General features: G+C 31.4%; 4 protein-coding genes across 4 annotated transcripts; 2 read left to right on the forward strand and 2 right to left on the reverse strand.

Moving 5' to 3' along the window:
- Positions 1 to 223: 223 nt before the first annotated feature.
- HELRODRAFT_126544 (hypothetical protein) lies at positions 224 to 1,333 on the reverse strand (the record flags this gene model as incomplete). Its single annotated transcript, XM_009031480.1, has 4 exons — positions 224 to 289; positions 427 to 504; positions 843 to 953; positions 1,286 to 1,333. Coding segments are annotated over 4 exons (303 nt in total), but the record flags the coding sequence as incomplete, so codon positions are not given.
- Positions 1,334 to 1,729: 396 nt separating this feature from the next.
- Positions 1,730 to 5,195, forward strand: HELRODRAFT_116079 (hypothetical protein; the record flags this gene model as incomplete). The annotated part of the gene is made up of 10 exons (XM_009031481.1): positions 1,730 to 1,859; positions 2,010 to 2,258; positions 2,422 to 2,527; positions 2,989 to 3,095; positions 3,189 to 3,279; positions 3,540 to 3,627; positions 3,878 to 3,999; positions 4,247 to 4,448; positions 4,730 to 4,797; positions 5,015 to 5,195. Exons 1-10 carry the CDS (start codon positions 1,829 to 1,831, stop codon positions 5,193 to 5,195), a joined length of 1,245 nt encoding a protein of 414 aa, XP_009029729.1. The 5' UTR covers positions 1,730 to 1,828.
- A 1,983-nt stretch (positions 5,196 to 7,178) lies between these two features.
- Positions 7,179 to 9,317, reverse strand: HELRODRAFT_194363 (hypothetical protein; the record flags this gene model as incomplete). Its single annotated transcript, XM_009031482.1, has 5 exons — positions 9,206 to 9,317; positions 8,382 to 8,521; positions 8,133 to 8,216; positions 7,988 to 8,047; positions 7,179 to 7,793 (listed from the first exon to the last, which is right to left on the reverse strand). Exons 1-5 carry the CDS (start codon positions 9,291 to 9,293, stop codon positions 7,179 to 7,181), a joined length of 987 nt encoding a protein of 328 aa, XP_009029730.1. The 5' UTR covers positions 9,294 to 9,317.
- Positions 9,318 to 10,212: 895 nt separating this feature from the next.
- Positions 10,213 to 16,336, forward strand: HELRODRAFT_194364 (hypothetical protein; the record flags this gene model as incomplete). Its single annotated transcript, XM_009031483.1, has 19 exons — positions 10,213 to 10,290; positions 10,651 to 10,780; positions 10,918 to 10,991; positions 11,172 to 11,273; positions 11,442 to 11,506; positions 11,642 to 11,763; positions 11,835 to 11,893; positions 12,082 to 12,149; positions 12,354 to 12,421; positions 12,658 to 12,782; positions 13,529 to 13,611; positions 13,713 to 13,829; positions 13,974 to 14,129; positions 14,238 to 14,307; positions 14,530 to 14,636; positions 14,951 to 15,035; positions 15,348 to 15,477; positions 15,787 to 15,989; positions 16,086 to 16,336. The coding sequence occupies 18 exons, from the start codon at positions 10,213 to 10,215 to the stop codon at positions 15,801 to 15,803; spliced, it is 1,656 nt and encodes a 551-aa protein (XP_009029731.1). The 3' UTR covers positions 15,804 to 15,989; positions 16,086 to 16,336.
- Between the last annotated feature and the right edge of the window lie 1,882 nt (positions 16,337 to 18,218).

Raw genomic sequence — 18,218 nt, forward strand, 5'->3', positions numbered from 1 at the left:
TTCGTTCGTTCGTTCGTTCGTTCGTTCATTCATTCAATCAATCAATCAGTCAATCAGTCGACCAATCATTCAATCAAGCAATAATTCAATCTATCAATTAGTCAGTCAGTCAGTTCAATAATTCATTCATTTAATGAATCAACCAATCATTCATTCATTCATTTAGTCTTTCATTCAATCAATCAGCCAGTCAATCAACTAACCAATCAACCAATCAACTAACTTGAAACGTTCTTGGCTCGTATATAGCTAGATCAGTCAACGTCTTTCTGTCAAGCAACACATTGCACTGGCGAGTTGAGGTAACACCATAACAATCATAATTATCACATAATATAATAAATAAATAATAACAACAATAATAAACAACAACAACAACAACAACAATAATAATAATAACAAAAATAATAATAATAATAAGCATACCCTTGCCAGGCCTTCAAGAAAATCTCGACCATTGATATTATGCTCTGTGGAAGCAGCATTTAACCTGACTTGCCATAACTATAATTAATTAATTAATTAATCAATCAATCAACTAATTAATTAATATTAATTTAATTATTATTTTATTATTGTTATGTCTGGTTTAATTAACAGAGTTTATATGGAAAGAGATCTCCATTTGACTACATGCCTAACTACCTAAATATACATATACATACATGCAATATATGTGAGTGTGTGAATGTGTGTGTGTAGTTAAAACCTCCAAGAATTTATCATGAGAGAATTATAATACTTATAATTAATGCTTTTAATAAAAATATTATTAAAATTTATAATTATCTTATATTTTTTAATATTTATAATTATTGCTATTACATTACAAGTATACCAACATGTCTTATGTTTTTCTTCTTGGCTTGCCTGTTAATGGTTCCATACATCAGTGCTTTGTGAACGTATCTCATAGCCAAGCCATAGCAGTTCTGTCGTCTGCCAGTGAAATTCTTTGATAACGGAGTACAAATTAAAAATTAGGGAATATGAAATTTTTATATTTAATTTTAATTTAAATAAATAAATTAGTTAACTAATTTATTTATATTACAATTAATTTAAAAATTCCTTAGTTAAAATAGATAGACATACAAAAATTAAATGAAAATCCTGGTTTAATTTGAGTTGACATCATATATCTTTTTTTAATTAATTAAAAATCAAAAACTGGGACCACCTTTGATATATTGGTTTGCCATAGTTTGATACCGATTGAATGATTGATTTGATAGTATGTATGATATATTATCATAATTATATCAAGTATCAAATTGATACTCACCCAAGAAAGCCTGAGATACTGTTGGACCCTCCAGAATTTATCCGGACCTCCACCTGGACGTCCGAATCGGAATTGACGGACAAAAAAGGTATTTGTTAGAAACATTTTTTCGATAAATAAAAACGCCTTGTAATTAGTAATTAGTGTAATTTGATCGATTTTCAATTGGGATAAGGTAACGCGAAATACAATCTCGTCCTGTTTCACTTTTATCACAGAGAACTACTAAGGTAATTTTATGTTTAAAAAACTTGCCACAACCAGACCTTCTATATTAAAAGTACGATTTTTGGTTAAATAAATAAAAAATTATAAAATATAAAAATTTAGCAACATAAATTTAATGTGAATTATTAAAATTTTACTTATAAACAAGTTTTCAGCATATATGTTTTAAGGAGGAATTTAAATAAATAAAATTATCACGTTAATTTATTGGTACAGTTTTTAATCTATGCAATATTATGCATCTAAAATCGTCCGTTGTTTAGTTAGAATTTCTTTAAGTTCTTCTCTTAAAAGTTTATTTTTTACGGACGTGCGATGGATTTGTTTGACGATCTTCCCGAACCGAGTAAATATTTTTTGTTTAAATTTAAAATTGTTAAAAACTCGACTATTAATATGCAACGTATCATTTCATTAATTATCGTTCTCATAAATATCGTATTTAAAATTAAAAATATGAAGGTATATTTAATCTAAAATAAATGCCCTTCATTAGCTTCGACCCCAACGTTTCCTAATAACAGTAGCAGCAGTCAGCAGTTGGAAAATTCTTTGGAGGTCTCCATCTCAAGTACAAAAACCATTGCAGCCACATCAATAGAATCAAACATTTCCTCACAAGATGGCAGACACGACGGCCAGATGTTTATAGATGAAATCAGTGGCAACAAAAAGCTGAAACGTTCTATTTCGAGCACTAGCAATGACGACGAAGATGTGTTGAAGAGGAAGAAATTTGCAAAAGGTAATTTATTATTTTAAATTTATAATTTAAATTAATTTTATTTGAATCTACATATATAATACACTTTGTCGTCTTTAAGTGTAGTTAAGTTAGGATTAGGACCACTACTAATGATAATGATGATAAGTTTAAAGACCAACTTCACATACAAACATTTCAACAGATGTCTACAGCTTCCGGGGGTACTATGCTGAAAGGAAAGGAGAGAGAGAAGAGATGCAGGACGCCCACACCATCGTCGACAACTTTAATTCTCTAGTTGATTCACAGTATGTTTCAATTTTTTGAACGATTATTTTATTCAAATTAATAAAATTTCTAATTATTTTAGACTGCATTTTTCATGTATACATCCTACTTGAAAGCTTTTTTCGTTAACCTTTACCATTATCAGTGTAACAGAGTTTTTTTGATATTGTTATATGGTATTTGTCATCTGGTATTTATAGTATTTTTAACAAAGGAACTCAAAAAAAGAGTCTCAACTATATTATATATTATATATATATATATATGTGTGTGTGTGTGTGTGTGTATGTGTGAGTTTGCATGTATGTGTGAGTGTGTTAATTTTAAGTTACAATTTTGAAACATTTTTATAAATTCCATCTAATATCATTTAAAATTATCATCTAATATCATTTCTGTTCAAATAAATCTTTTTGTTTACAATAATAAAAATAATAATAATAATGATATTTTTTCATAATTATTCAATCAATCATTAAAGATCGAAGTTATCACTATTCGCTGTCTTTGATGGACACGGTGGTTGCAATGCCTCAAAGTATTCAGCCAGCCATCTACATAAGATTATTGCCCAGAAGTTTCCTACATGTAGGCTTATTGTTGCTATTGTTATTGTTATTATTGTTGTTGTTAATGTTGTTGTTGTTAATGTTGTTGTTGTTAATGTTGTTATTTAAATAGCTGAAGAAAACTTCGAGAAAGATATTAGGAAGTGCTTCGTCGAGTCGTTCAAAAAGTTAGACGACGATTTTCTACAAGAAGCTAGAAGAAAGTGAGTTGTTTGTTTGATTGATTGTTTGGCTGGTTGGTTGTTGGATTAATTAATTAATTAATTAATTGATTGATTATCAGTTTGTTTGTCCATATATCTTTTCTCCCATCCATCAATCGTTCATTCACTTGTCCATTCATTTGATTAGCCAATTCATTCATTAATCTATTAATTCATATATTCATTTATCACTCGTTCATTTATTCATCCATTCATTTTTTCATTCATCCATTCGTTCGTTCATTCATTCATTCATTCAGGCGGCCATCTTGGAAAGACGGGACGACGGCTGTCGTCGTGGTGGCGGTGGACAGCGTTTTGTACATCGGTAACATCGGTGACAGTAAGGTGCTGATGATGATTGCGATGGTTGTGATGATGATGGTTGTGATGATGGTTATGATGATGATTGCGATGGTGGTTATGATGATGGCTGTGATGATCAATCAGACAATATACTACAGTCATTAAAGCTGCTGCCAAACTTATCAATCAGTCAATCAATCAATCTATCAATCAGTCAGTTAATCAATCATCAAACATCCCTTCAGTCAACTGTTCATCAATCAATCAATCAACCAACCAACCAATCAACCAGGCAGTCGTCTGTCGGTATGACTCGACGTTGAAGAAAATGGTGGCCTTGCCGCTGACGACCGACCACTCGCCGACGCTGTACGAGGAGAGGATGAGGATTCAAAAGGCCGGAGGTCACGTCAGGTCAGTCCGCCATTGCATACGATTAGCCAGTTGGTTGGTCGATTGGCTCGTTGATGAATTCGTTCATTGGTCGAGTTGTTGATTGATTGATCGATTGATTGATGGATCGATTGATGAATCGATTGATTGATGAATTGATTGAAATACATAACATCTTGAATGCCCTCAAGATTGAAACACGAATACAAAGGCATAGAAACCCTGAAAAAACTAAATCAAACACCTTACAAAAAAAAAAACAAAACAGGGATGGGCGTGTCATGGGAATTTTGGAAGTGAGTAGATCGATCGGGGATGGCCCCTTTAAGCAGCACGGTGTCACCTGTCTGCCGGATGTAAAGAGATGCTCATTGACTCCCCAAGATAGGTTCATATTGATAGCCTGCGATGGCCTCTGGAAGAGATTCGAAGACGATAGTGCCATAGAATTTATAAACAAAATTCTCAATGTCGGTACTTTTTGCGTTCTTCGGTGCATTATTTTTATATCTTTGTTTTGTTTTTTGTTGTTTTACTTTAATTTTTTTCCATCCATCACTCATTCGTTCATTCATTCATTCGTTGATGCTTTCTATGTAGTATATTTCCTGCATTTCATTCAGTAATTTACTTAAATATAGTGTTCTTCATTTCGTCACATTCGTTCGTTCATTCATTCATTCACTCTTGTTCATTCATTCATTCTTTCAATTACTCATTCACTTATTAACCCGTTCACTTAATCAATCAGGATGACAAAATAGAAGGAACAGATATGAAGGATGTTGACTGTATTAAGATGGAGCTTGCTGCCAATAGGTGCATTCTTTCTTTCTTTCCTTCCTTCATTCATTCATTCATTTATTCATTCTTCATTTATTTATTCTTTCGTTCATTCATTCGATTCACTCTTCCACTATTTTACTTTATTTTATTTTATTTTATTTTAATCCATTCACTCATTCATTCATTCATTCACTCATTCATTCATTCACTCATTCATTCATTCATTTCGTTATTCGCATGCATTCCTCAGGCTGGCCAACGAGGCTGTTCGGAGATTGAGTGCCGACAACGTCACTATCCTATTGGTCGACATCAAGCATAACAACAACAATAATAATTCAAAACAAAAACAACATAATAATAATAACGACAGTAATGATAATGATGACAAACTGAATGAGAAATCTGATGTTAATAAATCGACATTATAGTAATGTATATATAAATATAAATATATGTATATATATATATTTATATGTGTGTGTGTGTGTTTGTGTAGTGAAATGGTATAAAAATGATTGTATTGAGTTTTACTCTTTTCTGATATCGATAATCACTCATCGTCGTCGTCATCATCATCATCGTCGTCGTACGTCCTTGCATCATCATCATCATCAGCATTTTAACCATCATCATTATCAGCATCATATCATCATCATCATTTTAACCATCATCATTATCATCATCATCATTTTAACCATCATCATTATCAGTATCATATCGTTACGTAATCATCACCGTCGTTACTGACTATCTCTGATGAGTTAGTTCTCCACAATTTTCCCAATCACTTAATTGTCATAATTGACATCATCATCATCATCCTTTGTTGTTGTGTATAGTTTAGAAGGTTTGTTGGATATTATAAATTAATATAAAGCGCTATATAAATTACATATATATATATATATATATGGTATATACGTATGTACTGGTATGTATACAAATATATATATGTGTGTGTGCTTATCATTTATGCATGTTTGATGTTTTTGGCTTTACAGATTAAAAAAAATGATAAAAAGTTCTTGTTCTTATCATCATTATCATCATCATCGTTATTATTTTGGCGGCAACATCATCATCATTATCGTCTTCAACATCATCTTCATCATTGTTACCTACATTTATATATATATATATATATATATATATACATATATATATATATGTATGCATATATATATATATATATATATATATATATAGTTTTAGTAATATATTAATGCCATATTTAAAAGATTATAATTATTGTTAATATTATTATACATAACAGTCAGCAGCAGTTATGAATCATTAATTGCACTTATACGGATTAAAAAAACCATCCCGGATTTATTAATACTGCTACTACTTATTAATACTACTACTACTACTTCAACTGCCACTACTACTACTATTACTACTACTACTGTTACTACTACTACTGCTGCTACTACTGCTACTGCTGCTGCTACTACTACTACTACCTCTTAATACGAATAATAATAGTAATTAGCGGCATAATAATAATAATTATTATTAGAATGTAACAATAATGACGATAATTATGGTGTACTAATATTCAAATACCCTAATTTAACGTAATGTATTTAAATATTATCTTTTATATATATACACACACATATATTTATATATACACATATACAGTATAACCCACTACATTCTTGGCACCATTGTCAAAAAAAAATTAATTGCTTATCTTTAGACAAGCTATTGTAAAACAAATAATAATTAGTTAGATATATATATATATTATATATATATATATAATCGTAAATAATGGTTTGTTTGTGTATGTTTTGTATGCCTGTATATAAGTTTTTGTATGTGTATAGGTAGGTACTGAGGAGAACATGCGTGTGTATATATATATATATACATACATCGTTTCGTTTCGTATATATATATACTTACTTAAGATTTTCAATGCAGATGTTGACATGCTGTGTTATTTGTTCCTCGTTCGATGTCTGGAACTTACAAATGGGACATTTGTGCTGCTGCTGCTGGGACCGAGGTTCCTAAAATTAGGGAAGATTAGTGTCTGATTAGGGAAGACGTTTTAGGGAGTTAATTACTGTAGTTGCCGTTGGATGTATAATTCGTTCGATTGTACGTTGATTGCGCGTTTGTCTATCTATCTGTCTGTCTATCTGTCTGTCTACCTGTCTGTCTGTATGTCTGTCTGTCTGTCTGTAAGTATGTATGCATCGATGTTTATTAAATGTTTTTTTTTTATACAAAACTAAATTAAATTTCTTCCCAGTTAACTGGCCTTTTCGAAGATTATAAACGTTAAACTTTAAAAAAAAAAAAACATAGACGTATGTGAGCTATCTTCATATCTATAAAAATAAGGGATCAATGAACGAGATGACGAAGAATCTAAATTAGAAAATAAAAAAAAATCTTCATACATTGTTGATCTTTGTGGCCAGATGGCTGCTCCAAGACCCGTCGTTTTTCTTATTATTAATATAATTATTATCATCGTAATTATTTTTATCATAATAATTATCATTATAATTATTTTTAGTGTTGTGGCCCTGGAAACTTCTTCTTAAATTAACATTCATTGTTGCGTTATTGTCACTAAGTTGTGACAATGGCCTTAGTAATAAAATTCTCTGCTGATTGTCCGACACTGGATCCAGTACTGCGGGATTGAAATCCCCATAACCACCGTCGTCGTTGTTAGTTTCGCTTTCGATATTATTATTAATCACATTTCCATTTTGTAATGTTAAAAGGAGAGGGGTCTCAATTGCTTTGTTGATTGACGGAGGCGAGATATTGTTCTTGTTCAAGTTTAAGCTTGCATTCAAACCCGGACGAGGTGTGCTAGTCGGCGTTATCGGGGTGAAGTTTTGTTGTTGCTGCTGTTGTTTGAGTTGCAGTTTTAGTAAGTAATTTTCTTGATTCAGAGCTTTTAATTCCTCTTCTAGTTTGAGTTTAACGTCGTTAAGGGCCTCTCTGCATTTTCTTTCCTCTTCAAAATCATTCCTGTATGACTCTAACTGAATTAGCTGTGTGTGTGTGTGTGTGTGAGTGTGTGTGTTTGTTTGTAAGTGTGAGTGTGTGTTTGTTTGTTTGTGTGTTTGTTTGTATGTGTGAGTGTGTGTTTGTTTGTGAGTGTGTGTGTGTGTTTGTTTGTATGCGTGAGTGAGTGTGTGTGTGCAAATGAGTAACTGATTAAGCAGCAAGCAGTATGTTATCATACCAAGGGTGTCTGTAGATCTTCCAATCTTGTGTTCTCTTTCTCCAAAAACGCAATTTTATCCTGTAATAATAATAATGATAACAATAATAATAATTAATAATAATAATATTATTATTATTTAGAACATTCTCTCGCTCTCTCTCACTTTCAACTGATCTATCTCTACACTCGTGGAAGCTGTCATATCTTCAACTTGCTCTTTCAATAGTTCATACTCCTGTGAGATAGTCTGAATGAATGAATGAATAAACAAATGAATGAATGAACGAAGGAATGAATGAATGAATGAATGAATGAACGGTTGAATGGATGAATGAATGAATGAACGAACAATTGAATGAATGAATGAATGAACGAACAATTGAATGGATGAATGATATAAAAAAATACATACATTAATCTCCAAATCTTTATTTCTGAGCAGGATGTTAAGTTCTCCAAATTTTCCAACTATCTTTTCTTCATCTTGCGTTTTACAACTCTCCAACAGCTCAACTCTCTCTAAGGCTTTCTGTAGCATAGCCTGCAACTGCTCTGGAAGTATTTAAATGTTTATTTTAAAAGTTAATTTCATAATTAGTAGCTATTATCTTTATATTTATCACTCACACACGCACATCACACACACACACGCACACACATATACATACAAACACAGAGAGAGAGAAAGAGAGAGAGAGAGAGAGAGAAAAAGAAAGAAAGAGGGAGAGAGAGTGCTGGAACATAAAAATCAATACATCATAAATATCATTACATGTGAGATACATGATAGGCCCTAGGCAAGGATCTTTTAGCATTTGAACACAAGACAAGACACTAAGTAATTAGCATTGTGTCATCTCACTTGTAAGATGATAAAATAATTTTTTTTCAAAATTTTATTCAAATAATAATTGTAACAACAAATAATTGATCATATAATCAACTAATTATTATACAAATTACAAATATAATAACGACAAACCAAATAATTATACATTTGTATTACATTATCTATAATTATACTATCATCTTAGCTTCCTAATCTTCTTACCAGGTAATTAATCATACTAAATATTATACTAAAAGTTAAAGTTTTTAACTTAAAGGTTTTTAATAAGCAAAGGACATTTAATAAACGAATAATTAACAGGTCATTTATTAATTAAATTTTTTTTTAATTAATCAATTAAATCATTGAAATAAAATCTAATAGATTAATAAAACTGTTCAAATAACCATTGACTCTTTTGAGGTCAGCCATTGCCCTTATCAGAAGACCACTGTCATTATCAACTGTGATTTTTTTATCATTCTGTTTTTCCATTTTTATTTTTTTCGGATTATCAAATGAGTTTAGTGAATGAGTTCTTAAATAAATGAAATAAAAATAAATAAAATTAAAATTGAACAATTAAAATGTTAAATTTTTTAGTAAGTGATGGAAAACACACGGAAATAAATATTAAAAAGTTTATTTATTTATAATTTTATATATCTCAGATTGTATTTAATTAATCAATTAATAGGGTATTTAACTTTAATAATGTATTTTTTAAACTGTTTATTCACTTATTTTCAATTTTTTATGAAAAAAGTTTATAAATTTGTGACAAAAATGAACGAGTTTAGTAATCTAATGACTATATTGATAGTCGTTACTGATCAAACAAAAATGTTTAAATGGAATAGATAAAAATATAAATTATTATATTCTGATTTTACTAATTGGAAAATAGAATAATCAGCGTAAAATTTCGATCAGGCAGGACGAAGCAATACAAAAGGAATGCAAAACTGGGAAAAACCCGGGTTGGACCATTTGACTTCCTTGAACAGTTGGCTCATTGGCTAACGTATCAAGTAGCATGGTTTTTAACAACGAACAAGTTATATGAAATATTTACTTGACTTATGATGTTTAAAACAATGCAATTAAATAGAACTATGTATTTTAAAATTATTTTTATTTATTTGAATATAAAAATTTCTTTCTGTTCTGTAAAATCATATATATATCCATGGGGTTAAATACTGTGGATTACAAAAAAAGTTTAATTATTCAAAAAATAATAAAAATTTAATAAAATATAATGCTGTAAAATTATAAATTTTTCAAATCGTTTCATTCATTTATCAGATTTCAAAACTTTCAAATTAGATTCAATCCTATACTTAGAGGCTCAACGGTCACCGGCAAACCTAAACTAACTTTTAAGCAAGTTATTTAAAAGTGAACTTAAAAAATGGCAAATTCTGATGAAAGCGATTTTGACCTCGAGGATGAAGACGATTATTACGCCTGGCTCGGATTAAATAGATCGGTTTTAATTTTTTAATTATTAATCAGTTTATTTATTTATTCAAATGTATCATTTTTTTCAATTCCGGTTTGATAATGCTAAATTCTTTTTGCAAATCATCAAAAGGACCATTCATTGGCATACAATACAATACATACACTACAGTTTCACACCTCACAACCAGCACATGTTATGAAGGAAAATTGTTATTATTATTATTACAATAGATATAAATGATATTCACTCATTTTTTCATTCTAAAATAAATGATTTTTTAGTAAGATTTTAAATGATGAAACAGTTAAATTTATTAATTTAATTTTAAATAAACCCTGTTTTTTACATTTTAACAAAGTACATTTAAATTTTTACCCTGATTAGGCTTCAGCAGACGAGATAAACAATGCTTACAGACGACTGAGTCGAATGTACCACCCTGACAAGCATCAGTCAGATGATAAAAAACAAAAAGCAGCCCAACTTTTCAATAAAATCAAAAGAGCTCATGAAGGTTTTCATTAAAAAAAATTTTTATTTCATCAATTATAATTATTATTTTTAATTATACAATAATAATATTATTATTTGTTTTAGATCTGTTGATATAAATACAAATAATTTTTTTTCACTTTTCTCACTTAATTTTAGTGTTATCTGATTCCCACCAAAAAGCCATTTATGATGTTGCTGGAGTACAAGGTCTCAAGACTGAAGGATGGCAGGTTGGTTGGTTTGTTAGATAGTTGGCTGATTGGTTGGTTAGATGGCTGATTGGTTGATTGACTGACTGACTCAACATAATTATTGTTGATTGTCTAACTAACCAATTAGCCAATCAAAGAGCTCATTCAATGAAATCATCCAATCATTTAATCAGTCCTCTAACTCACTCAACCAATCAGCTGCAGGTAAAGTATCGAACCCCACAAGAGATACTGGATGAGTATGAACGACTGAAGAAAGAAAACGAAGAGAAAAAGTTACAACAACGAACAAACCCAAAAGCACGTTAATATTAATCATCTTTATCACCTTTATTATTGCCATCGTTATCATAACTATCATCAACATCATCATCATAATATTTTTCTATCAATCAATCAATCATTCATTCATTCATTCATTCATTTATTCATTCATTCATTTATCCAACCAATCAATCAATCAATCAGGGCTCTTTAACAATAGGAATTAATGCTACTGACATATTTGACGGATACGATTACGATAGTGAATAGTTAGTTAATGGATGGATTGGTTGGTTGGTTGGTTGTTGGTTGGTTGGTTGGTTGTTGGTTGGTTGGCGGATTGGTTAGTCATAGTGATAATTGTGATGGTGATGACGACGATTGTGATGACATCAAAAAAACAGCTCATCCTTACTCCCGTCCGTCGAAATATCCGACATGCAAATCAGCCAGTCAGTCGAGTGTCCCTTAACTGGCAAAGATACCGTGACACTATCTGGTCATCTGTCTTCACACAATGGGACTGGTTGTTATTATTATTATTATTGTTTTTATTATTATTATTATTATTGTTGTTGTTGTTGTTGTTCTTATTAGGACAGGGCAATGTTTCAATAGCAACCAGGCGAGTTCTTAGCGATAAAGGATGGGGAGAGGTTGTTTATTATTATTATTATTATTATTATTATTATTATTGCTGTTGTTGCTATTATTATTATTATTATTATTATTATTATTATTATTATTATTATTATTATTATTATTATTATTGCTATTATTATTATTATTATTATTATTATTATTATTATTATTATTATTATTATTATTATTGCTATTGTGACAGGTAGAGTTTTCAATGGGCAGCAAGCCGTCATTATCGTGTCGCGGCTTTAGAACTCTCTGGAATCGTGGGTCGGTCATAGTTGTGATGATTGTGATAGTGATGATGACGACGACGACGATGATGATGACGATGATGAAATAGGTTATCGCCATGATGGTATTAACGATTGATTGATACTTTTCAATGTTATTATTATTATTATTATTATTATTATTATTATTATTATTATTATTATTATTATTGTTGTTGTTGTTGTTGTTATTGTTATTCAGGTTTGGCACGGTGGGCGGTTCGTTGCAGCTGGGCCCAGATGGCATGCCTAAAGTCAACTATAACCTTAGTTAGTGCAATAAAAATAATAATAATGATAATGATGATAATTACGACGTCATCATCATCAACAACAACATTAACATCATTATCATCATCGTCATCAACAATCATCAACAACAACATCATCACCAACAACAACAACAACATCATCATCAACACCATCGTCAACATCATCATCAACACCATCGTCAACATCATCATCATCAACGCCATTATCATCATTGTCATCATCACCATCATCAGTGGTAGCACACCAGTTTGACAAACATCTTCACGGTAGATTGACTTTCAACGGGGGCTTACTTTCTGGCGTCAATGCCTCCCTAATGTACGACAGGGACGACCATCATGCCCTCCTAGGGCTCCAGGTGATGGTGATGATGATGATGTTTAAAGTGCTGATGACGATGTTTAAAGTGTTGATGATGATGCTAATGTATAAAGCGCTGCCCATGGTGATGATGGTGATGATGGTGATGATGTATCTCTCCTACTATTTTTGCTCTTAATTATATTAATAATAATATTATTAATATAATATTATTATAAATTATATGATCATGAGTGCAAGGACAAAAAAGCTAGAGAGTCAATTAAACCAATTAATCAGTTGAACAACATTGTCATTCTCCAAAAAAAAAACAAAATCGAAATTTCAGAGCTTACAATTTGCCACGAAACTAACCAACCTAGCTTCATCACGTGAATGCAAACGTCAGAAATATAAAAACTTGAAATTAAACTTAAATTTAGTCTATAATAACTGTTCGTTAATTATTAATTCATTTGAAATATCGCCTGTTTGTTTCTATAACAATTTGAATCTAACTTCGTTTAAAATATCACGGCCGAAATCTTTTGATGAGAAACTGATTTTAACGCGTTAGTTCGCCCGTCCTATGGCATAGGTATATTGTGGCAGAAACACTGCTTGACCGATTTTAAATATATTTTTGCTCCCAAGTACATGTCGATCAGAGAGCATGAGAGGATCGTACATTATATTTTACATCGCAATTATTCACGCTCCGATATATAATTAATAATTTTCGATTGTTTTCATTTGGATTTTATCTTTTCGGTCAATGGTTCGATTCGTTTCCCATCATATTAGTTAGGTATTCCGGCAACTTACGCCATACTCCAGTACATATACAACTGTCAGAAATACGATCTAAGGCTTAAGACCGCATTAAGGTTAGTTAGAAATTATTATTCATTAATTATTATTATTATTAATTATAGTTAAATGTAAATAATTATGATTATAAGGTTAATTTGTTTCTTGGAATACGTAGGTTTGGTACCTTTGGGTTCTTATTCGAGTACGGTTGCACTAAAAAAGTTACACAGTTCAGTGACTTGGGGGCCTCCATATCGTTTGGGGTCCCCGTCGGTGTGTCCTTGAAAATCAGGTTGGTTGGGTAATTGATTAGTTGATTGATTAATTAATTATATGATACATTGATTGATTTATGGTTTATTCAGTTAATTAATTAATCAGTTAACCAATTAACTGATGTGTCAATAAAACCTGCAAACTAACCGACCAATGACAGACTGACACGTGGCAACCAGACCTTCTCCATGCCAATCAGATTGTCCGAATCAGTCGTACCGTCGGCCATTTTTTACGGTACCCTCGTCCCATTGGTTGGATATTTCATGATTAAAAAATTCATCATTGACCCTTACGTAAAAGAGCAAAATGAAAGGTTTTGATGATGATGGTGATGATGATTATTGTTATTATTGTGATGATGATGATTGTGATGATTTTTATCATCATCACCGCTCGTCGTCGTCGTCATCATTTTTTACAGAAATTTAAAAGAGAAAAAGCAGAAACATACGGAGCTTTTTAGTAAGAAGAAGAAGGAGGCTGAAGATGCTGTGAGTTTTTTTGTCATTCATTCTTTCATTCGTTTGTTTGCTCATTTGTTAATTCATTCATTCACTCATTCGTTCTTCCATTTAATGATTCATCCATTTATTTATTCGTTCGTTCTTTCTTTCATTTGTACGTCGGTTGGTTCATTCATTGTTTATCTCTTAATTTATTCACTCATTCATTCATTCACTCAACCATTCATTCATTCATCCATTCATTCACAGATGGATCTAATGAGTGAGCAGGTAGAGAGATGCAGAGAGGTGGAGGAAAACATCGGTGGCCTGGTCATCCATCGAGCGCTGTACGGGGTGCTGGTGGACGAAGGAAGGTTAGGGGTCAGGGTAATTTTTTTACCCCTTCCAAAAATTTGTGATTCCAGAGTCGTCATCTTCGCGCGCATGTGCTTGGCTTAAAATGTGGAAGAACTTCAGTTGTGTTTTTCCATTTTCTTTCAAATACTCCAATTTAAATTCACACATGTAATAAAAACTCTTGTGTCGTGGCTTAAATGTTTGACCTAAACAACGACTATTTCCTATGCAAACTAAACTATTAAACTATGTACATCGCTGATGATGATGGTGATGATGATGGTGATGATAATGATGATCGTCATCACAACCGTCATCATCACCATTACAGTGGTAGCTGTTGTATTGAGGTGGGCAGATGTCTTCAGGGTCTGGTCAAAAACTCCAAATTATTAGTCATCGAAAACACCAAACTGGTCAGTTGTCTGACTGATTGAAACGTTTCATTCATTCATTCATTCATTCATTCATTCATTCATTCATTCATTCATTCATTTTTTTTAGTTACTTTTTCATTCGTTCATTTGTATATTCGCTCATCCTATTTTCTCCCGTTTGATTAATTCATCATCAACATAATCTGGAACGTTTGTATGTGCATTAATCATTCAACCTTGATTTAATTTTTATTTATTATTCGACCTTGACATTAATTCTGAACTTAAAAACGACTCATAAATTTGACCCTGATTCGACCTTGACCCGCTCTGAAAATCGCCCTCACGCAGTCTGACCTTCCGGGGTTTTATGACCCTAGTTTCGGCGAGACTAAATCCCTATTGGTCGAATATTCTTTCGGGGGCAGGAGGCATAGACACGTTTTCATAGAGGGAGAGAGAATTGTACTGCCTAATAAAGGTTGAGTGAGTGAATGAAGAAATGAATGAACGAGTGAGTGAGTGAGTGAGTGAGTGAGTGAGTGAGTGAGTAAATTGATAGAAGGGTGATTAGTAAATCAGTGAATGATTTAGCGGGTAAATGAATAAGCGAATGCCTAAATAAATGGATGGATGGAAAAAATGAGAATTTATATTTACAAATGAATGAAAAAATCTGACTAGGTGAAAGAATGAATTATGAAATGGATGAATAAATGAATGACGAATGAATGAATGAATAAAGAAATGGATAGATGAATAAATGAATAAATAAATTTAAAATTTTCAGATCATATTATTGACTGACATGGGCCAAAAGAATGAGGAACATTTTAATTTCTAATATCATAGCTATGTATCTTTTTAATTTTCTTTTTTCAATGTTTTTTTATGTACGTGTGTGTATGTGTGTGTTTATGCGTGAGTGTGTTTTTGTTTATTGTGTGTGTGTATGTTTGTGTGAAAGTGTAGGTTTGTTTGATTGATTGTTTTGTATGTTTGAATGTATGTATGTTTATATGTATGTATGAATGTATGTATGTATGTATGTATATATGTATGTATGTATGTATGTATGTATGTCTGTATGTATGTATGTATGTATGTATGTATGTATGTATGTATGTATGTATGTATGTATGTATGTATGTATGCATGTATGTATAGGACATTGTAATAATTGATTATTATGTTGAAATAATGATTTTTATCTTACGTCTTCAGTAAATAATAATAACAATAATAATTCATAATTTATGTTAGTAATAATTATTATTTTCATTATTATTTTTATTATTAATATTATTGTGGCTATTAAATAAATGTAAGAATGTCGGCATTACAAATATCGGTTGTGGTTGTTGTCTACTACTACTACTGCTGCTGCTGCTACTACTACTACTACTACTGCTACTGCTATTACTACTGCTGCTGCTTCTACTACTACTATTACTACTACTACTACTGCTTCTACTACTACTACTGCTGCTACTACTTGCCAACATTTAAATATTAAAAGGTCGTAACATCGTCTATTTCATTCGCTTTGACATAATTTTGATTTAGGAACGAAAGATGCAACAGTCACATTGATATCATTCAAAAACGGGAGGTGACTGAAAAAAATGTCATTTTTAAAAAGTTCGGATTTTAAACAAACAAGTATAACGAAATATCAACCGATACAGAATAATCATTATTTATTAATATATAACCAAAATTAAAAAACTAGAAACCAGTGAACATTTCACAAATAAATAAATAGACGTTATTGAAAAGATTGTTCAAAAAGGTAAAATTTAAGGCGACGACGAAAAAAAAAATGTAGTATGTTTTTGTTGGTGTGGTGGTGTGAAGCGAAAACAAACACAAAACAAAAAAATAGTAAAATGTCGCAAGACTAGTAGTCAGTCACTTACCTACTATTAAATTACTCTCAGGGCCCTAGCTTACTTATAATGATTAACTCATCTCACCTACCTACAAATTTGTATTTCTAAGTTTTAGGAATTTTACACGTTCCAGGCATTGTGTTTTACATATTTTAACGTTTTTATTTTACTTGAAACTTTATAGCTAATGTTAAGCCCTAGCCTACCTACGAGTGTTCAACTCATCTCAATCCCTAGCTTACCTATGAATTAAAGTCCGGTAAAGAAAATAGAAAGTTGAAGAAAAACATAACAACGACGACACCAAATGAATGGATGTTGTGTATGTGTGTGTTGTATTGATGTGTGTGTGTGTGTGAATGTGCGCGTGTGTACTCTCCAGAAACTTCTTCACTACAGATGAACCTCCATTGCACCGACCATCATCTGACACGCATCCGTGAATTTGACCGGATAATGAAAAACACTAAATCTGAAAAAAAATTAATTTTAATAAATAAAAACCAAGCCATTGGAAAAAAGCAATAGGCAACTTATTGAGATAACAATCCACTCCAATCACTCCAAAACATCCCAATCCTTTGTCATCGGAACGATCATCATGAGACCACCTTCTGAAACGTGCTGACGTCCACCACAGCCCACCTCTCATCATTCTGTAGACAAGTTTATTTTATAAGCGTGTTGGTAAATCAAGAAACAAAGGGACGAACGAATAAAAGATTAACTGAATGATTGGTTGAATGAATGAGTGAATGAATGAATGAAATAAATAACTAATTAATTAATCAATAATTTAATAAATGAATAGAATGAATCAATTAATTAATAAATTAACAATTTCAAAATTTTGGGTTTTTGAAAAATTTTGAAAGATTGAGTGATAAAATAAATAACCATCACGCTTATCATATGTAAATCATCATGAGACCACCATCTGAAACGTGCTGACGCCCACCACAGCCCACCCTTCATCGTTCTGTAGACAAAATTGTTTCATTAGCATAGTAATAAATGAATGTTAGTACAAAGAATTGGTTGAATGAATGAATTAATAAATAAAATGAGTCAATTAATCAATTAATTAAAGAATAATTTGAAAACTTGAGTGATAAAATGAATGAGAAAAATATAAAAAACTAAACTAAACCTTACTTCGAAAATCGTCGTTACTGTACTACATTGCACCGACCACAATCATCTGGTCGGCACACAAGATGTCATCCGAACTTCAGAGTGTCAGTCGAACAGCCAACGAGCTGATTCTTCCTACACCATCATCATCATACGTGAATCATCATGAGACCACCATCTGAAACGTGCTGACTCC

Source organism: Helobdella robusta (assembly GCF_000326865.2).
Source record: "Helobdella robusta unplaced genomic scaffold HELROscaffold_74, whole genome shotgun sequence".
NCBI lineage: Eukaryota > Metazoa > Annelida > Clitellata > Rhynchobdellida > Glossiphoniidae > Helobdella > Helobdella robusta.